At 42.6% G+C, this 22,690-nt stretch overlaps 1 protein-coding gene across 14 annotated transcripts in view; it reads left to right on the top strand.

The window, feature by feature from the left end:
• NCOA3 (nuclear receptor coactivator 3) overlaps positions 1-22,690 on the top strand; it is a 393,748-nt gene that overhangs the window by 56,037 nt on the left and 315,021 nt on the right. For 12 of the 14 annotated variants that reach the window (XM_072110548.1, XM_072110547.1, XM_072110549.1 and 9 more), the window contains exon 4: positions 21,972-22,090. In XM_072110548.1, the coding sequence (XP_071966649.1) occupies positions 21,972-22,090 (119 nt within the window). The remainder of the gene's footprint in view (positions 1-21,971; positions 22,091-22,690) is intronic. The other 2 variants (XM_072110552.1, XM_072110545.1) reach the window with 1 other exon arrangement.

Below are 22,690 nucleotides of genomic sequence, written 5' to 3'. Positions count from 1 at the left end.
TACATCCCCCATCCCCCACCTGGAGGATGACCTCTGTGGGGACAGGAAACCGAGAAGTTAAAAGGCCCCACCCCGGCATCCGCACTCCAGTGTCTTCCTGTCCCTACACAGGGCAGGGAGCAAAGATGTGACTCTCCTCACTTGCTTCCTCCAGGTGGGGCAGTGGGGGGAGCGCTGAAGATACAGGCGCGGGTCCGACCCTTACCCTGCCAGTCCCGGGCCTCGACACGACGCGTGTCTTCCCTGGTTCCAGTGGGGGCTGTAGTGCCGGCTCTACCCCCGACTCCGCGTAGTTCCAGGGTACCCGGAAGTAGGAGCACACATGGTGGCTCCGGTCATGTGCTCCGGCAATATGAATTGACGTCTTCCGGTCGCACCAGAAGTGACGTATTAGGGTCTCGGCGGCGCCAATCTTAAAGATCTGTCGCAGGTAGTCACTTTGACTCTGAGGTCTAGATTCGCCTACCGCTACGCGGATGAGTTACCGTGCACTATAGTCGTGTGTCAAAGTGCTTAATAATGCATTATATTATACTGCTGTATGTGAATAAGCCCCTCTAACCTATGAATTATAGATACTTCCATAGGCACCTATCTTTCCTAGCGCGATCTTTTCCATGGAGGCTTCTGTATCAGAACCCCTATCCACGGCCCCTGTGAGTGTCCTATAGATTTGAAGGGGTAGGGGCTCCATTTCAAATATGTATATATGCCCTATAATTTAAGCGATCACTTTCTCTCTTGGTAGGAGCCGAAAGAGAAAGTAATGATCAAAGACCCCTCTAAAGAAGGGAAGAGATCTGCCTATCGTAAATGCAATATGTGCAATGCAAAACTTAACCCCGACTATAAAAGACCATTGTCCAAAGACTGTTTAAATAACCTTCTGAGGGAAGAGAGAACAGGATTCATGGAGGAGATACGCTCCTTCATTAAAGGGGAAGTCCAGACCTCTGTGGACACCTCCATAGCCTCTATTAGCCTTCCGGGTCCCCCGCCCAAAAGAGCCCTAATATGCGCCTCAGAATTAGACCCTGACTCTGATGACAACTCTTAATTTTAAGGACTCTTTAGATATGGATCCCTCCACTTCTCTATCCACTTCAAAGATGGAATCCAGATACCTGATTTGGATCAATTGCTTAAAACTATTCGTGATACCCTAAAAATTGAAGAAGTGGAGGAAACTTAATCTATTCAAGATGAACTGTTTGGCATCTTGGATCCCAGAAAGAGTGTTCCCTATCAACCATACTCTTAAACAACTTATTCAGGAAGAGTGGAGAGATCCCGAGAGGAGAATTTCTGTATCTAAGGACTTTAGAAATTGTTTATAATTTGATGAGGGCAACACGAAGTTCTGGAATTCCCCTCCCAAGGTTGATATCCAGGTGACGAAACTGATAAAGCTCACTGATATGCCCTTTGAGGACCCTATCTAGTTAAAATACCCCATGGATAGGAAAGCTGACAGTTTACTTAAGAAGGTCTAGGAGTCTACTATGCTTAACCTAAAAGCTAACGTAGCCACTACCTCAGTAGCCCGTACTATGTATTTCTGGTTATCAGAACTGGGAAGTCATATTAGGAAAGGCACCCCTAGAGAGCTCCTGTTAGAGACCCTTCCAACATTAAAATCTGCAACTGCCTTTATTGCCGATGCATCTGGAAAGTCTGTCAGGTTTTCAGCGAAAGAGGGTGCTTTATCTATTGCGACAAGAAGATCTTTGACTAAGACAATGGAGTGGTGATTTTAGGTCAAAATCCAAACTATGCAGCATTCCTTTTGAAAAACCTCAACATTACTCCTGCGGTCAAGCAATCCCTAGAATGGTTGACCGTTCCCGCGCATTTACAGAGGGGTGTACCATGGCATCCCTGGCCTCTGTCTATAGTACAAACAGATGCAAGTCAAAAAGGCTGGGGTGCGAACATAGCAGGTGCCTTCTTCCAGGGAATTTGGGCTCCTCCTATCCATAGGATGTCTTCCAACTATCGAACGGAGAGCAGTCCTAGAAACATTAAAGACAGTCATCGGTTGGTAGGTCGACATGTAAAGGTTCTATCGGACAATTCTACGACTATAGCCTACCTACAACATCAGGGGGTACAAGATCTCCAGACCTTATAGACCTCTCAAGCGAGATATTCTCTTGGGCAGGGTTAAACATCATGTCCCTATCAGCGGTTCACCTGAAAGGACAACAAGGTAGCAGACATTCTGAGCAGGAAAAAGCTAGACCAGAACATATGGTGTCTCAACCAGTAAGTATTCTGTCATCTAACCTGGATGTGGGACATGCCTGTAGTGGATCTGTTTGCCACCAGGGAAAATACAAAAGCGGATCTTTTCTTCTCTCTGTTATTCAGAGACTGTATCAAGGATGGATGCATTCAGTCACAAGTTGGATGCTCCTCTGGCATATGCTTTTCCTCCTCTGCCTATAATAGCAAGAGTCTTACAAAAGATTCAGACAGGTCCAAGGTCATCTTGAAGGTTTCTGCTGTTTTCTGCTCTTGAAGAAAATGGCTCTAGCAGAACCTTTCATGCTACCCAATCAGGAAGATCTCCTTTACCAAGGGCCATTTCATCCAAATCCGCAACATCGCAAGCTCTCAGCCTGGATCCTGAAAGGAGTCTCCTAATGGCAAAAGGACTTTCTGAGAAGATAATCTACAATCTAGTAAAAAAACCTCTTCCAAATTTTTAGGTATATACCTAAAAATTTGGAAGAGGTTTCTATCCTTCTGCGGTTCAGCTGTACCCAACCAGTCCTCTCCAGGTCTGGGGAAAAGACTCTAACATTCTTCTCCAATATCAAGGGAAGAACAAAGGGAAAAAGGCATCAAAAGCATCCTTATCCAGATGGATTAAAACCATCATCAGAGAAGCTTATGAGTCTCTAGGTAGGGCTTCGCCGGAGATCGTAAAAGCTCATTCCACGAGAGCAATGGCAACCTGCTGGGCTGAGAGAAGAGGAGCATCAATTGAAAAAATATGTTAAGCGGCTACCTGGTCTTCCTCACTTAATTTTGCTAGACATTACAGACTGGACATTCCGAATAATATGGACCTTTCCTTTGGGAGAAAGATATTGCAGGCTGTAGTCCCTCCCTAAAGAAAAATTCATCTGGTATATCTCCAGGTGGTGCCGTCATTGGGGACGTAAGGGAAAAAGTGAATTAGTCTTACCGGTAATTCCATTTCCTTTAGTTCATCATGATGGCCCATATATTGTCGTCCCCCCCCAGGTTATGTGATTTTTCTGCTTGATTTGAAATCTTATTCTTTTATTGTTTGAACAGTAAGAGGCAAGAAATCTGGTTGCATCCAAACCAGTGTAGTTATTTGGTAGACACTGGCGTGCGGGTGCCGGGGTGGGGCCTTTTAATTTCTCTACTTCCTGTTCCCACAGAGGTCAAGGGGGGGTCATCCTCCAGGTGGGGCCGTCATGGTGGACTAAAGGAAATGAAATTCCGGGTAAGACTAATTCACTTTTTTTTTTTCCCCCTCCCTGAGTTTGTTCTCTGTTATTTTCTGTTATTGGTTGGTGCTGTTGTGGCAAATGAGAAAACGGTAGTTAATTATAAAATTTAGTTCAGTAGTTTCAGTTAAAATTTCATTTTACTAACCAAACACTCTTCAAGTCTCTGTAAACCACTGAGGCAAGTGGGGGGAGCATTCATTTTATGCTCTGCTTTCCTGTCCCAGGGTCGGTTGGTGCTGTCATGGCACCATGAAACAACTTACTGGTAAGCAACTACTATTTTTGCCAATTTCTAGTTGAAGGTGATAATTTTTTCTGGATACATCCATACCCCATATGAGTGCTTAACCGGTTCGCGACCGCCCGCCGTGTATTCACGGCGGCGGTCGCGTCGCGCTGCATGGAGAGGGCTCACGGGCTGAGCCCTCTCCATAGCCGGTAAGTCTTTGCTGCATATTGCAGCAAAGGCTTACCGGTAACATCCGCGATCGGTGCTAGCACCGATCGCGGGTGTTTTCACAGCATGGGCTGCCGGCAAAGCTGCCGGCAGCCTCAAACAGACGTCATCGGGGGGCGGCGATCCGTCTCCATGGTAGCCTTGGGTCTTCCGAAGACCCGAGGCTATTTCATTTTAACCCCTTCATTACAATGTGCTGATAGCACATTGTAATGAATGAGGAAGAAAATCCCCATATACTGCCATACTGTAGTATGGCAGTATATGATAGGATCAATCAGACAACCTAGGGTTAAAGTACCCTAGGGAGTCTGAAAAATAGTATAAATAAAAAAAAAGTTAAAAAAAAAAAAAAATTATAATAAAAAAACCTAAAATTTCAAATCACCCCCCTTTCCCTAGAACTGACATAAATATAAATAAACAGTAAAAATCATAAACACATCAGGTATCAACGCGTCCAAAAATGCCCGATCTATCAAAATATGATAACGTTTCTTCAATGCGTTTAACCCCGTAACGGAAAATAGCGCCCAAAGTCGAAAATGGCACTTTTTTGCCATTTTGAAAGATCTAAAAAAATATATAAAAAGTGATCAAAAGGTCGTACAGTCCTAAAAATGATATCATTGAACATATTATCAAATTTCGCAAAAAATGACACCACCCACAGCTCCGTACACCAAAGTATAAAAAAGTTATTAGCGCCAGAAGTTGGCAAAATCAAAAAAATTATTTTTGTACAGGAGGTTTTAATTTTTGTAAATGTATGAAAACATTATAAAACCTATACAAATTTGGTATCCCCTTAATCGTACCGACCCAAAGAATAAAGTAGACATGTCATTTGGGGCGCTCAGTGAAAGACATAATATCCAAGCCCACAAGAAAATGGCGCAAATGCGTTTTTTCACCATTTTCATTGCATTTGGAATTTTTTTCCCGCTTCCGAGTACATGGCATGGAATATTTAATACCATCATTATGAAGTGCAATTTGTTACGCAGAAAACAAGCCGTCACGCAGCTCTTTACGTGTAAAAATAAAAAAGTTATAGATTTTTGAAGGTGGGGAGTGAAAAATGGACATGAAAAAACAGGAAAGGGTCCGGTCCTTAACCGGTTAAACCAAAGCATGAGCAGGTAATTTTTAGAAATATCTCTCCCTAAGGAACTTTTTCGTAACCAAAAAATATGAATAATGGATACTGCAAAGTGTGTATTGCATTCACACATCATGATGGTGCAGTTAGGTGTTGCTTTTTTGCATTCTATATCACTTTGATGCTCAGAATTCCATCTTTGGCACTGTGGTCATTCAATTAAATCCATTACCGGATCACAGAATGACCAAAGTTGTATGTTGTTAGCATAAATCTGGGAAAATATAAGTTATATATAAGTTTTCCAGGATGGGATAAGTATAACCATGCCTCTTTTAGCTACCTTGTAAGGCAGCTCCCTCGATATCGAGCATAAACTTCAGGGAGCCTTTTGACATGATGTGGCATGTAGGCATGTGGAGTTTTATACCCATAGATTCTCCACTAGGGGAGCATAATGGAGCATCCATGGCTATAAGACTCCACGTGTCTACAGGGTGGCCTTAATAGTTCTCCTTATGGAGTCTGCCAATTTACTTCCTTACCCTAGTCACAAGCCTGTTACTCAGACAAACAAGTTCCCTACGCTGTACAGAAGAGACCCAACCAGGTCGAAACAGTAATGCGGTCTACGGAGTCTGTTTCTTCTGGAATAGATATACTGGTTTGGTTTTAATCCTGCAACATGGCAGGAGGCTTTCTGAAGGTCATGCTTGATGTCACTGGAGCTGTCTTACAATGTAGCTAAAAGAGGTTTGGTTTTCCTTACACCATCCTAGGAAATGTTGCATATTTTCCCAGAAATCCCCTAGTGAAGCATCCATGGCTCCACTTCGATTAAGGCTCCATATACCTACACGGTGGCCTTAATTGACAGTCTCTGTAAGGAGAACTTAATTCTCAACCCTAGCATAAATCTGTGACCGAGAAGCCAAATGGCACTTTCCTTCTACATCCTGCTGTGTGCCCAAAAAGTGATTGATTCTCAAATGTGATGTCCAATGGTGGGCCTAACTGATATTTTCGGCACACAGGCAGAAAGTGCATTGTTTGGTGTTTGTACAACAGATTTTTTTTTGGCTTGATTTTTAGCAGATGTCTACACAAAGAATCTGTAGTCGAAAGCTTTCTTGGACTTTGCAAAGGCATTCAATGTTGTCCAAGACGCCTAATGGCTAAACTTCACTCTTTTCGGTAATGTCGAGTGATTTCACATTAGAAGGAATGTTAGAAGGTATAATAAAGCCTACTTAAGACTACTTTAATGGAGTAATATTCTGTGTCCTCCTAGCCCTACCTTTTCTTCCCTGTAGTGATGAAATTCCCATCTGTATGAAAGCCGTTCTAAATCCTTTAGAGAGCAGATGGATAAGTAAAGGAAGCTAAAGCTTGCCCCCTACATGCCTACATAACACATCACTTGATAATTCAGCTTCTGTTGAGGCTCTCTTATCAGTGTTTCACAATCACCCAATGACTGGCCTGGAATTAAAGTGTAACTAAAACTTTCAAACATCTTTTACACCACATATAGTTGAGTATACTTTTTTTTTTTTATAGTTTTGTGTATAAGCAAACTCTGTACTGACCTTTCCGACGTTCCCAAAGGTACTCTTCTTGATGTCCTTGCGAGCTAGTCGCACACACTGACATCAGCCTCTTGCTGACATCATAGTACTTGAGTTGGCAGCAAAAGGTCTGTGCAAGATGGCGGCACACACACTATGTCGTCAGAAAACGGCTGATGACATAGTGTGTGCACACCCAGAACGTAAGGGCCTGTCACTGGCCGCCCACAGCAAACAAGAAGAGGACCTATGAGGGGGACGTCAGAAAGGTGAGAAATAAGTCGGCCCAAGTATAAGATACAAAGAACTAAAGAGAAAGGCGGGGTCCTCAAAGTGTGTCTAATGGGATGGCCTGAAAAAAATCACTTGGGGTGTACGAGGAAAATACAACTAGGTGATTATAACAAAAGAGGATAAATGACCATATCAGAACCTGCCTCGGGTGTCCTCAAGTGTGTGGTAAACTTGTGTATCAAGGACTCCCCTCCAGGTTTTGTTACTACGTCTCAAGAATCACAGATGGGTCATCTATGTAGCTCCTTGGAGGGTGCCAGGAATGATGCACCTTAATGTATTTGACTGTCTGAAAAGCCAATATAGGTGGAAAAAATAGAAGGTACATGTAGAGTACATAGGATGTGGAGCACGGGGAAGAGTGATATATGTCCGTATGGGCTTGGGTGTTGCCGACTCGCTGATCATAAGAAATCCTTATAGTAACCCTGATTAAGGACACAATTCTATCACACCCTGTTAGCCTAGCCTCGGAACTGTGGTCCTATTTAACCACAGCTCCGACCGGAACCTGACCCTGTAATAACTGACCCTATTAAAGAACTATGTTGCAGGTGTAGTCAGGTAACGTTTCCTTGCGTCAAATATTGTCACAGGTATGATGTGTGAATCCCATTCCCGACAAGGCTTGTTTTGCCCTATTGGGCTCACTAGGGAATTGCTGGGTTCATCAACAAACGTCCTATTAGAGGTAAGGAGTTTGTAATACGTTAGCCCTATTAAGCTATACTGTAATTATAGTAAGGTATAGTATAGTATAGTAAGGGGTAGGATAATCTTACCTTATCCCTGTAGAGGGCAGTAAAAAGTAGAACGTTGTAGCCAGGCAAGCTAGGAGAGGCTGAGGGAGTAACTGATGAGCTCCTGGTTATAGCCGTGTGGTCCAGTGGGATCTGCTGGCTGCTCATAGTGCCGGGGTTTTAAAGTAGGCGCCAAGCTACACAGGCCCGACCACTCCCCCAATAAGCAACGTCCACTAGTATGGGCCAATCAGGGATAATACTCCCAGAGGAGGCCTTGTGGGCGGTGCCGGCGCACGACGGCAGGAGAATGGCGGCGAGAGGCCGCACATCCAGTGTGAGGGGTTGCGGGGGCGCACAACCGGCAGCGAGACTGTCGTGCGCACGCGCCACACGCTTTCGCACTGTTGCATGGAGGACTGCCCACGTGTGGGCGGGGCCCAGCAAGTAGGAGTCCATGTGAGGCAGCGGGGAGGGGACCCAAAAGGTAAAGTATATACAAGCGCCCTACTAAGTATGTCGTGGAAGGCCATTGTGACCAAACCGCGTGATGTGACCCAAGATGATTGCAATGATGCATTGTGACTACAGATATACAAAAGGTGGCGATTTAAAGGCATATTAGTCTCAGTGGCCGAATATGGAGGCACAGCGATAATCAATGTAAAGAACATGGTGCATATATTCTTAAACTGTTAGAATTTTTACTTGCGCACAACTTCTTCACCTTCGGCACAGTGTACCACCAGCTCAGGGGCACTGCAATGGGCAGTTTGTGCGCCCCCACATACTCCAACTTACTTGTTCCTGGGCTGGTGGGCGCACTGCTGCGTCTTTGGTGAAGAAGAAAATGGCCCCAATCACATCGGTATGGCAAGCCTTTGGGCCTATCTTCCTAACATGAGAAGGCTCTACTGACCAGTTCAAACAGCTCATTGATGATCTTAATCATAATACCATGGATCTGAGCTTCGCCTATGAAATCCAGACATCACATATCTCTTTTCTGGACGTTATGATACAAAAAAACACTAGGGGTGAATTAGATGCTACCATCTTCAGGAAACCCACCTCAACAAATTCACTTCTCAGATGGGAGTTTAACATCCCCAACCCCCCCCTCCCTCAAACGAGGTATCCCGTTTGGGAAGTACCCAAGGGCCCGGAGGAACTGTTCTACACTGAGTGACTTCACTAGAGAAGCTAATGAACTTTGGTCCAGATTCCAAGCACAGGGATATCCAGACACAATCCTTAAGTCCGCATACAAGAGGGCATTATCCCAGAACCGCTGTTCCCTACTTTTTACCCAACCCAAATCACCCACGCTACAGACTATCAGACTTGTAGGCACTTTTGACGGTGGTACACGATACGCCATATTTTGAAAAAACACGTACTACGAATGGACCCTGACTTGATATCCATGACCACTGAACACCCCACCATTACTTTCAGAAGGGGTCCGATTATCAGGGATAGGTTAGTGTATAGCCACTTCATAAGACCTAAAACTGACCAGACTTGGCTTAGACAAGATGTCATAAGTTGTTATCGCTGTAGCGGTTGTATTGCCTTTAAGGTTGTAAAGAGTTGCAAAAAGTTTACTAGTACCATCACAGGTCTCGCTTATGATATCAGCCACTTTATTAACTGTAAGCCCCTAGGGGTGATCTACATGGTCACTTGTGGCTGTGGGAAACAGTACATCGGCAAAACCTTCCGTGATTTTCGCCGTAGAGTTGGCGAACACATGGGTGACATTAAACATAACCGTGACAAACCACTGGCGAGACACATTCACGATGAACATAATGGAAACATATCGGGTCTATACTATATAGGCATCGATTTGGTAAGACCACCTGACAGAGGCAGAGATTGGGACCGTCTTTTGAGACTAAAAGAGACGCGGTGGATCTTTAGATTAAAAACCGAGACTCCACTGAGTCTCAATGAGCAGCTGAGCTTTGCGTGCTTTCTCTGATAACCTTCTCCCTGTCCCCGCCCCCAAAATTATTGGCTGGTTGTTTTGAGTCCTCTTTTGATGACACTTCCCTTTTTCCTTTGGGTACACACTTACCCTGATTAGCACTATAGGTTGTATGTGTACCCCCACTGATAACTCTATCGCTGTGCCTCCATATTCGGCCACTGAGACTAATATGCATTTAAATCCCCACCTCTTGTATATCTGTACCCACAATGCATCATTGCAATCATTGTGGGTCAGATCATCATGCGGTTTGGTCGCAATGGCCTTCCACGACATACTTAGTATGGCAGTTGTATATACTTTACCTTTTCGGTCCCCTCCCCGCTGCCGCACATGTATGTTTACTTGCTGGGCCCCGCCCACACGTGGGCGGTCCTCCGTGCGCAAGCGTGTGGCGCGACTCCGGTTGTGCGCTTGCGCAAGCCGCACACAGGATATGTGACCTCTCGCCGCAATTCTCCTGCCATCGTGCACCTATAGCGTACGCCGGCACCGCCCACAAGGCCTCCTCTGGGAGTATTATCCCTAATTGGCCCATACTAGTGAGCGTTGCTTATTGGGGGAGTGGTCGGGCCTGTGTAGCTTGGCGCCCACTTTAAAACCCCGTCACTATGAGCAGCCAGCAGATCCCACTGGACCACACGGCTGTAACTAGGAGCTCATCACTTACTCCCTCAGCCTCTCCTACTTTGCCTGGCTACAACGCTCTACCTTTTACTGCCCTCTACAGGGATAAGGTAAGATTATCCTACCCCTTACTATACTTTAATTGCAGTATAGCTTAATAGGGCTAACATATTACAAACGCCTTACTTCTAATAGGACGTTCGTTGATGAACCCAGCAGTCCCCTGATGAGCCCAATAGGGCAAAACAAGCCTTGTCGGGAATGGGATTCACACATCATACCTGTGACATGACCTTATGACACGGGATCTATTTCCTACCAGTGACAATATTTGACGCAAGGAAACGTTACCTGACTACACCTGCAACATAGTTCTTTAACCCCTTAACGCTGAAGCCACTTTTCACCTTCCTGACACGGCCCATTTTTTAAAATCTGACATGTGTCTATTTAAGTGGTTATAACTTTGGAAAGCTTTAACATATCCAGTTGATTTTGAGATTGTTTTTTCGTGACACATTGTACTTCATGCTGGTTGAGAAATTTAATCAATATATTTAGTATTTATTTATGAAATAAATGGAAATTTGGCAAAAATTTTGAGAAAAACAATGTTTTCCAAATTCAAAATGTTCTGCTTTTTGGAAAGTTGGTCATATCACTAAAATAACTTGATAACTAACATTTTCCATATGTCTGCTTTAACTTGGCATCATTTTTCAAACATATTTTCCTTTTTTTAGGATGCTAAGAGGCTTATAACTTTAGGTGCAATTTTTCAGATTTTCACGAAAATCATCAAAACCTACTTTTGGAGGGTCAATTTAGTTAGAAGTGACTTTATAAGGCCTACTTGACAGAAAACCCCCACAAATTACACCATTTTAGAAACTACACCCCTCAAAATATTCAAAACAACCTTTGGGAATTTTGTTAACCCTTTGAGCGTTTCATGAGGGTGAAAGATAAATGAAAGTGAAATTAGAGAAATGTAATTTTATCTCACTATAGATTCATTGAACACTAAAATTTGCACCTTCACAATGGGTTAAAAAGGAAAATGCATTTTACAATGTTGAGGGCAATTCCTCTTGAGTATGCCAATACCCATTTTGTCACTGTACCCTGCTGTACGGGCACATGGGGGCACTTGGAATGGAAAGAGCGTTGTTTCGTTTTTGCAGGGCAAATATGGCTGAAAAAGTTTTCATGTGTCAGGATGCATTTGGAGAGCCATAATGGTACCAAAACAGTGGAAAGCCCCAACATGAGACACCATTTTGGAAAGTACACCCCTTGGAGAGTTTAGCAACGTGTAATTTGTGTATTTTCCCCAACAGGTGTTTGATTCAATTAGGCCCCAAAAGTGAAAAAAGGTGAAAATTTTCTCAAAAAAGTTACTTTTACCCCAAATTTTTGTAAGCCACAAGGGATAAAAGATGAAACAACCCCCATAAATGTGTAAAACTATTTCTCCTAAGCACAGAACTGCACCACTTTTGCATATAAAGTGTTGTATGGGTACACAGTAGGGCTCAGAAGGGAAAGAGGGGCTTTGGCCTTTTAGAAGCCAGATTTGATAATCATCCTTTACATGTGTCAGGATGCATTTGGAGAGCCCTAGTGGTACCAAAACAGAGGGGAACCCCAACAAGTGTCACCATTTTGGAAAGTGCACCCTTTGGAGAATTCAAGGTGTGATATGTGTATTTTCCCCTACAGGTGTTTGCTTCAATTAGGTCCCTAAAAGGAAAAAGGTGAACATTTTCCCAAAAAAGTCACTTTTACGGCTAATTTTTGTATCCCATAAGGCATTAAAGATGAAACAACCCCAAAAAATGTGTACTAGCATTTCTCCCGAGTATAAAATTGCCCCACACATGCAAATAAAATGTTGTATGGGTACGCAGTGAAGCTCAGAAGGGAAAGAGGGGCGTTGGCCTTTTAGAAGCCAAATTTGACAGACATCCTTTACATGTGTCAGGATGCATTTAGAGAGCCGTAGTGGTACCAAAACAGAGGGGAACCCCAACAAGTATCACCATTTTGGAAAGCACACCCCTTAGAGAATTTAGCAAGGTGTAATATGTGTATTTGTCCGTAAAGGTGTTTGATTTAATTAGGACTTAAATAGATAAAAGGTGAACATTTTCCTATAAAGGTCATTTTACTCCTAATTTTTTATAGCCACAAGGGATAAAAATATGTAATAACCCCTCAAAATGTGTAAACCTATTTCTCTCAAATGTAGAAGTACCCCACATGTGTATATAAAATGTTGTATGGGCGCACAGTAAAATGAAAGGGGAATGTTTGCCTTTTAGAAGCCAAATTTGACAGAAATGTTTGACATGCATTTGGAGAACCCTAGTGGTATAAAACAGAGAAGAATCCGAAAAGTGACCCTAATCTTTGAATTCACACCTCTTAGAGAATTTTGCAATGTGTAATATATGTATTTGCCCCTACAGGTGAATGATCCAATTAGGCCCTAATCATTAAAAACGTGAAAATTTTCCTATAAATGTCACTTTACCCCTAATTTATGTAAGCCACAAGGGATAATATATTAAATAACCCCAAAAAAGGTGTAAAACTATTTCTCCCGAGTGTAGAAGTACCCCACATGTGCATATAAAATGCTTTATGGGGGTACAGTAGAGGAAAAGAGGGATGTTTGTCTTTTAGAGGCCAAATTTGCAAGAAATCCTGCACATGTGTCAGGATACATTTGGAGAGCTGTAGTGGTACCAAAACAGAGGAAAACCCGAAAAGTGACCCTAATTGTTGAATGTTCACCCCTTGGGGAATTTAGCAAGGTGTAATATGTGGTGTAGTGTAATACACGTGGTGAAATGAGCATTTTGAACATATAGGTGGTTTCCAAATATGATGTGCAATGGAGTCCAAGATGGAAATTTCAATTATTTCTGGAAAGTTCAGAGCCTGTTATGTGGCGCCCCTTATGAAATAATGGAGGGGTATAGGGAGCAACGGGACATAACAGTTGTTACAATTATTCATTTTACTGAAATTAATTCACAATAGGTTGGGCGTGAATTGTGAATGTCTAGTGTATAAGGAGGTAGAATATACCAGGGGACCAACTAAACTTTTGTCACTCTGGAGTTGTCGCAGGTCTCTTAGTAGTATATAGTGTCCATCCTAACTCCTCTTTTGGAACAGAATCTTTATTGAGTCCTACCATTAGAAGCAGCAGAATTCACCGGGAAAATGCTGTCCTGGCAAAACACAGAAACATCTAAACCAGAGATACCGGGGCCCCGTCCTTCTTCTCCCAATATTAGTTTCCTAATATGTTCCTCTTGAAAACGGAGAAATGATACGGCAGGACCTGCACATTGGAACAGCACGTAAGAGTTGTACAGCATCATCTGAACAATGTGCACGGCCAGCGCTTTTCTTCGTTTTAGTAGGGAAATTATCACCAAGTGTTGCTCTTATTTACCTTAGCGATGCCCATTGTGACGAATATTGCTGCTTTTGGCTGGACCAAATCGACCAGCCAATAGCGGCAAACATGGACAGAGGGGGGCAACAAAACCCCTCTGGACCGCAAGGCAAAATTGGTGGCTGTCAGGAACAGCCGCCACCCTGCCCCGATCACCGTGTCTACAGACATGGTGACCGGTATTACTGACGTCATAAGTAAATTTGCTGCTATTGGTTCGTCTGAATTGATGAGCCAATAGCAGCGATAATAAACTGGGGGTGTGTGGGGGGAACGTAACCCTTCTGGTCCATGGGGCAGGATGGATGGCTGTGAGGAACAGCCGCCGTCTTACCCCGATCAGTGAACAGCCGCCGTCTTACCCTGACCGGTGTTGGAAAGTCACTACTCGCCGCACCGTTCTATAACAACGCTCGTTGGGAATAGGCTATACAATCTTTATTTATTTTTTAAGCAATTTAGACAAATAAGGGCTTATTTTTTGCGAGATGAGATGCACTGTAAAAAAAACTTAATTTTAGTGGGTTTTTAGCTTATTGAAGCAATTTTATTAACTTTTTACGTGTGGAGGAAAATAAAATCTTCAATTCTTGTTTTGGATTTTTAGCATTTTTTTGGGGGGGGTGTTCATTGTAGCATAACAATAATATATTATCTTTATTCTACGGATCACTACGATTACGGTGATACCTCATTTATATAGTTTTATTTTTATTTGTCCAATTTTATTGAAGGAAAACTAGAATAGAAAAAATTGAATTTGTTTTAGTATTGCCATGTTTATAGCGGCATAATTATAGTATTTTTTGGTTTACGGAGCTGGTTGTAAGCTTATTTTTTGCGTGACAAGTTGCTCTTTTTATTGGTATCATTTTGGTGCTTGTAACTTTTTCGGATCACTTTTTAGAACATTTTTTGTAAAGCAATTTGATAAAAAGTTTAAATTTTTGGCAAGTTTTTGGGGTTTTTTTTTTTACCACGTTCACCGAGCGGGTCCAATTATGATTAGGATTTATTGTACAGATTGTTACGGACGCGGCGATACCAAATAAGTGGGGTTTTTTCGTGATTTAGTGTTTTTTATACTTTATTACTTGTGTAAAGGGAAATGTGGTGTTTGGGGGGACTTTCACTTTCTTTTATTATTTATTTTTATTGTAAAAAACCTTTATTTATTTATTTTTACTTTTTTTACAGTGACTGACATCTAAGCTTGAACAAGTGATCTTCTGATCACTTGTTCAAGCTTTTTTTACAGGTTACACAGTGCAATACAGATGTATTGCACTGTGCAATGTAAGACCCTGAGCATGCTGCGCATGCCCAGTGTCTTACAGCCGGGTCCTGCCAGAAGGCAGGACCCGGCTTCCGGATCAAGATCTCGCAGCCCCGGGCACCGGCAGTCCCGGGGCTGCGATCGGAGCAGCGGACCCCCCCGGTAAGCGCCGCGGGGGGGTCCGATTCAGTTTTTATTACCTTTTAAATGCCTCTAACACGCCGCGGTCAGCGCGACCGCGGCGTGTTAGGGGTTAACACCCGCGATCGGAGAAATCTCCGATCGCGGGTGTTAGAGGCGGGTGTCAGCTATAATATATAGCCGACACCCGCAGCTTCTGGCGCCGGCTCCATTCAGGAGCCGGCGCCAGAAGCTTGACGTAATAGTACTGCATTTTGCGGGAACGCACCTCCCGCGATGCAGTACTATTACGTCAAATGTCGGGAAGGGGTTAATAGGGCCAGTTATTACAGGGTCAGGTTCCGGTCGGAGCTGTGGTTAAATAGGACCACAGTTCCGAGGCTAGGCTAACAGGGTGTGATAGAATTGTGTCCTTAATCAGGGTTACTATAGGGATTTTTTATGACCAGCGAGTCGGCAAGAACCGAGCCCATACAGACCTCTATCACTCTTCCCTGTGTTCCACATTCTATGTACTCTACATGTACCTTCTATTTTCTCCACCTATATTGGCTTTTCAGACAGTCAAATACATTAGGTTGTATCATTCCTGGCACCCCCTCCAAAGATCTACATAGATGACCCATCTATAGGTGACCACACGCATGAGGACACCGTAGGCAAGTTCTTATACGCTCATTTATCCCCTTTTTGTCTATTGACTGGTCACCATGGCTGAGGAACCGAATATGTCAAAAAGAGACTCCGCTTATATACCATCTGTAAATATTTGTAAATAAAAATAGTTTGTTCATAATAACCAGGCCCAAGTACAAGTCCTAATAATAATAATAAAATCTATCTATTTTGTAGTGTTTGTTGTATGTTTCATGAAATTGCACTTTCTCTAAATTTTTTAATTAACTAGTTTCTGCTCTCACTAACTTGGATGCAGAGTATATCTCAGCTGACAGTTGTGCACACGTCCTTTTCTGATGTCAAGCATAGTAGCTGTGTACTGGGGAATCCTCTCTTAAGAGATGTTGGCAGGGGAGAGGTAGGGAATCCTTTTAATAGATGTGTCGAACTATGCCACATGGAAAGGCCATCATCTATCCATACAAAGTGTCTCTACATCTATGTAGGCTCCCCCTGACACAATGTCTCTAAATTATCTAATGTTATCCAATTAATAATATTTGGTTTAGATGGGTCTTGAACTCACTCCACTCTTTACCTTGCCATCGAGATACAGTACACTGAACCTATCCAGTAGAGTCTGGACTTGAGGCTGTCTGTGGGAGGATTTTATCTAAGACCTTCACATGAACTTTTTTTTTTTTTTTTTTTTTTTTTATTTATTTCATTTTACAAAAAATTAGACAATCTTCATTCACCATGTAATATCTCTAAAAAACTTGCATCTTAAAACCTTACATTACAGCAATATTTGGGTTTACAAAAAGAGCACATCATTTAATAAATATCATTCTGTAAAATACCAAATTTAACATACTATGCAAGGAAATTAGTGTCGTTAGAATACCTGTAAACCCCATGATACACAATACAGGTTGTTATAGAAGATAGTATATTCCAACCAAACCCCCCCCCTCCCAAAATGTCATCAAAAGCAAACAAAAAAAAGGAACAAATAAACAAACATAAAGGAAAGAAGAAAAAATATTTTTTTTTTTTTAATTTATCCCTTGCCTCTCTCTCACCACCCCCCATCAGCAATTCAGCAACTCCTACTCCTCCCATCATCAATATCTCCTCCCGACAGAATTTAGCATCAATCCATAACTTCCAATCTCTCCTTATTTTTTCCCCATCTTGATCCACCTCCCAACATAATCGCAAAGCCTTCGGCTAGAATGTTGTTATTCATGGTTCTCTGCCACATCCCTTTTGTCGGGTAGTCCTTAGCAGTCCATTTCGTTATCAAGCAAAACTTAGCCACTGATAGTAATTTAATCAGGACGTGGTATCTAACATTCTTGCATTCTACGGTGTCTAATATGCCCAACACACACGTCTGAAGTTAGTCTGGTATACCGACCTTGAAGACCCTTTCTATATCCTCCAATACCCCTCCCCAGAAAGGCCTAATCCTCGGACAGTACCATAGCATATATATATCATCGTCTTTTTCCATGCCGCACCTATTACAGCAAACGGTCCTTCTGCCGAATCTAGAAAGGATTTTCGGGGAGTAGTATATTCGGTTTAGTGTGAACAAATGGGCAAGGCGCTGGGCCGGGACCACAAGGACCCTGGTCACATCCCTACGTAGCCTTTTCCAGGTACCTTCCTCAATGATGCCCACCTCTCCAATCCATTTATCTTTTATTTTCAGCAAGTTATTATACTGATTGTTCACTGGAAGAAGCCGTAAGAGTTTTTTGCTCTTGATTTTAAGGCCCAACCATCCCCGGAGATGCTCCAGGATTGGATGGGACTCCCCGGCATCACCCGACGCCTCCTCCACTCTCCTCCACCACAATTTTAACTGCATATAGGTGTAGTAACCAGATCCATGTATCCCAAATTCCTCCTGTAATTGCCATAAGGGTTTGAAAACCCCGTTATTAATAATTTGTTTGACATATATCACATTTTTTTCAACCCATGGTCTAGCATTGGAGTCTGGCACCTTCAATGTCTTATTACCCCAGATAGGGGTAATGGCAGAGATTCCCGCGATGTTAAATTTAGACTTTAGTTCTTCCCAAACTCCAGCCATAAGCTTCAGCGTGGGCAATGAACTGTCTTTTTTAAGGCTCTTCCAGATCCCAGTCTCAAGTAGTTCTAACACATTATAATTATACTGTTTCAACTCAAATCTGCAGTGGGTGGCCAAGGTGAAATTGTCCCAAACCAAAACATACTTTATCTGAGATATAATAAAATGCAACTTCAAATCCGGCAATCCAAACCCACCCCTTTCATAAGGTTGTTTTAAGTACTGCCATCTTAAGGTTGCTTGCCTCTCCATACCAAATCGGCCAATAGGCTTTCAATGATCTTACAGATTTTATGCGTAATCATTACCGGAGGGGCCGCTAAGGCGTATAGCAGCTTAGGGAGTACTATCATCTTGGCCACCGCTATTCTTCCCATCATATTTAGTGGAAGTTTTTTCCACACCTGAACTCTCTTCCTCAGGTTGGCTACCACTGGAAGAATGTTTTTAACTACATAATCCTTTAAGTTGTCTGTAATATTAATGCCCAAATATTTTACCGTTTGGCCCCTATCAATAGTAATCAATTGCTGTGGAGGATCTACTGCCGCTATGTCTAGGGGCATCCATGCCGATTTTTGCCAATTTATGCGTAATCCGGATAATTTCCCGAAGTCCCTAAATACCCCAAAGACTCTTTCAATTGACCTGTATTCTCCCAAGTATAACAAAACATCGTCGGCATATAATGAAATTTTTTTCATGCGTACCCTCATATCTAAACCCGACGATGTCATGATCTTGTCTTATTTTACATGCCAGCTGCTCCATAGTAATTGAGTGGGCATCCTTGCCGGGAACCTCTACTTAGATTAAAGGGTCTGGAGACCTGCCCATTAATTAATATTCTGGCTGCTGGGTCAGAATATAGGAGTTTCACCCAGGAAATAAACTTCTGGCCAAAACCCATTCTTTCCAATGTTTGCCATAAAAATTTCCTTTCCAGGGTATCAAATGCCCGCGAAGCATCCAGGAACATTAGAGAGCGCTGTCCGGGATTGGATGGCAGGACCTGCATGTTTAAGAAAAGCCTACGAAGATTATCCAATGTCGAGCCTCCCGGCATAAAGCCATTTTGGTCCACGTGTACCACCTCCCTAATCACTGTCTTCAATCTTTCAGATAAGACCTTAGCAAGTAATTTGTTGTCAACATTAATAAGGGAGATGGGACGATAGGCCTCAACTTTACGTCTATCTTTATCAGGTTTTGGTATTAGAGTAATGAAAGCCTCTCTCATTGAAGAGGGAAGACACCCTTTTTCTAGAGAGTAATTCCAAACCTCAACCAACTGCCCCAGAAGTTCTTCCTTATATAGATCATAAAATTCAAAGGGAATGCCATCCAATCCCGGCGCGCTGCCCCTCGGTGAACTGGACAACACCCGTTGGACCTCCTCCACACTAATTTCCCTATCGAGGGCATCTCTCCCCTCCCTGGAAACCTGTGGGATAATACAACCACCCAAGTACTCTGCTATTTCTCTTTGTGGTGATGAAATCTGGGATGAGGAAAGGTCCTCATAATAGGCAGTAAAAATCTCCTGGATCTCCTCGGGGATGATCGTGAACCCACCTCCAGGTTTCTCAACCCCCACTATATGCGTATTCTCCCTATTGTCTCTGACCAGGTTGGCGAGCATCTTTCCAGAGGTGTTAGCCTGAATACATCCTTTCCTGGCCTGTGCTGCGATTTTCCTATCTGCCTGTATCTTAATCAGATCAGTATAACATGCGCGTGTGTCCTCCCAATTTTGTCTATTCAATGCCGTGGGTAACTTAAGAAATTCTTGTTCCATTTTCTTAACCCTCTCTTCCAGTTCCATCAAACCATCATTTAAGTGTTTTTTTATACCTGCAAAGTTGAGCTTTGTATTCCCCCCGAATATAGGCCTTAGCTGTGTCCCATACAATATCCTTTTCAACTGACACCTTATTTGTCAAAAAAAAATTAACCAAATTATTAGTGAACCATTCTTGTTTGCCTAAAGTCCCTAACCATGTTGGTGCAATTTTTATTTTATTGGGTGGTTGGCGAACGCCTACTTTAAACGTTACCACCAACGGTGCGTGACCATTTACTCCCAAAACAGATCTTGTCTCCATAGTGTAAGGCCTTACCATTAGTTAAGGCCATATCTAAACGTGAAAATACTTGGTGTGAAGCGGAAAAACAGGAAAATTCCCGTTTATCCGGATTAAATATTCTCCATGTGTCAAACCAGTTGAAATCCCTTACCAATTTTTCCAATGTCGAGTTTTTATGTGAAGAGACCTTCCCGTGCGTTATGTGCCAAGTATCAATACAAGAGTTCATTACTGTGTTACAATCACCAATGAGAATTGTAAGGGGGTCCACTATCTCTGAACAAAAAGTATAAAACTGGATGATAATATTGGGGAGAAGGGTGGGGGCACATAGATGTTTGCAATTGCTCACTTCTTCCCCTCAAAGATACCTGACAGAAAAATAAATCGGCCCTCAGAATCTATTCTTACCCTGTCTTCTATAAAACTCAATTTTCGATGCATAAGGATGGAAACTCCCCTGGAATAAGACGAGTGGAAAGAGTGGTATGACTTCCCTATCCAGGGTTTTTTGAGAACATCCCTTCTTTCCCCCACAAGGTGGGTTTCCTGGATAGCGATTATATCTGGGCTTTGCCGTCTTATTAGATCAAAAACCGCCACTCTTTTCGCGGGGGTACCCAAACCTCTAACATTCCATGACAAGATTTTCATGCCACTAATTTGAACCTAGTTTAACCTCTATCCCGGGAGATAACATGGACGGGGAATAGGAGAGAGAGAGAGAGAGACACGGAAAAAGAAAAGCGAGGGAAAAAAAAAAAAACATAAACAAAACAACTTTTCCCACCCCACCCTCCAGGTGGCCGATACCCAATCCCCTGGGTCCCAAGCCCATAGGTCTCAGATACAGCCTCTAACCCAAGCATCCCCCTCCCCCGAGACCACACCCCACAATCCACCCCATCAACTACAGAAGTCAAAAACGGAAACAAAGGAAAATTGGAGCCAGGGAAAGGCAGTTTAGTTCACAACCCTATCTAGCCATTCTATTACTTCATTGGGGTTATCAAAAAAAACCGTCTTATCCTTCCACATTATTTGCAGGCGGGCTGGAAACAACATGGAATATTGAATTTCCTTCTGGCGGAGCCTATTCTTGGCTTCAAAAAACTATTTCTTTTCTTTTGAATATCAACCGCAAAGTCTGGAAAAAATCTGAGTAAGTGTCCCTCATATTCAGTTCTCCCAATTTGTCTCATTTTCCTGAGGATCAAATCCCTATCTTTAGATACCACCAATTTCATAAGTATGGGACGTGGCATTGCTCCAGGGATAGGAGGTTTACTCGGAACCCTATGGGCTCTTCACATGAACTTGCTTAGAGTTACAAAGGTTTAATGCATTGAAATGTAGAGATGCATCTTCTCAGATTTTTTTTTATTAAATAAAAAAATAATGTAGTGATATTTAAAGGATAAAAAAGTGATCTAAAGAGATCTCTGAGAAGATGCATCTCTACATACCAATGCATTGAACTTGTGTAACACTGTTACTCTATGGAAGGTATTGGTTAGATATAGTCCTCCCATTCCCAACCACTAAGTCCATAGTCTAGTTACAGAACAATGCAGTGTACTTATATCTATATGGTATGGTAGAGAGTGGAGATTGGGTTAGACGGGTCTTGAACTCACAAAAAATTATTGGATAACATTATATTATGTAGAGACCTTTGTTCAGATGTAGAAACGCCATATATGGACACCGTATTTCCCCTTGATGTTTCTAGAATACCCCTTGCTATCTTGGTCCATAGTAGGAGGCAGGTGAGAAATATACTCCATCAGTCATCAGCTGCTCCTGCCTCATCCTCCTTTTGAAGTCTCCACAAACCCTTATTCTCGTATGGTACATAAACTTGTACTCATCCGTAGGAAAAAAATGTTGATAACCGCTGTATTATCGGGTATTCAGCAGACCAGTGAGCAGTAAGCATTATCCTTCTTGTATCATCTGACTTTGGGTTTCACCAATTGGGATGCATTTTATTTTCAGAATTATTCATTGTTACAGGGAAAGCTTCCTCAAATGATGACGACGTCCAGAAGGCTGATGTGTCATCTACAGGACAGAGTGTCATCGATAAGGATTCCCTTGGTCCACTCCTCTTGCAAGTGAGTATTCCTTCTGATGGTGCTCTGATCATTGGGCAAGGAGAGGGGAACATGCCTGAGATATTCTCTGACGGTAGTGTCATGGCTCTTTTGATGAGATTTGGAAAATCTGTTTACGTTTCAAATATCTAAATGTGCATAAGTGGAGTTTTTTTGTGTCCCTTAAGGTGAACCTGTCATCAGTATTTGGCCTATTAAACCACTACCAGTATATTGTCAAACAGCGTGAAACGCATTCTAGTTTGTTTCTTTCAGAGTCCAGTGTGGTGGCATCATCCGGAAATTCAACTTTGAAGTGAAATGTATATTGGTTGCATAAAGCCAAGGAGGCAGAGAGTTTAACACTAAAGTCGAGGTGGGGAACTGTTTGTCACCTCCTCTGTAATTGAAATCATGCATCAGACTTTAGGAGATCTGATAAGTGATGTCTCTAGAGTCAAGACCATCAATTAGTGTTAAAATGTCTGCCTCCTTGACTTTATGCAACCAATTTACATCTCAGTTCAAAGTTGATTCTCTGGATGATGCCACTACACTGGGTCATAAAAGAAACATGTTGTTCATTGGCTTGGCACCATATTGGTAGTGCTTATTAGGTCA

The sequence above is a fragment of the Engystomops pustulosus genome, chromosome 6 (genome assembly GCF_040894005.1).
Source record: "Engystomops pustulosus chromosome 6, aEngPut4.maternal, whole genome shotgun sequence".
Taxonomy (NCBI): domain Eukaryota; kingdom Metazoa; phylum Chordata; class Amphibia; order Anura; family Leptodactylidae; genus Engystomops; species Engystomops pustulosus.
This window is presented reverse-complemented; position numbering and strand designations above follow the sequence as displayed.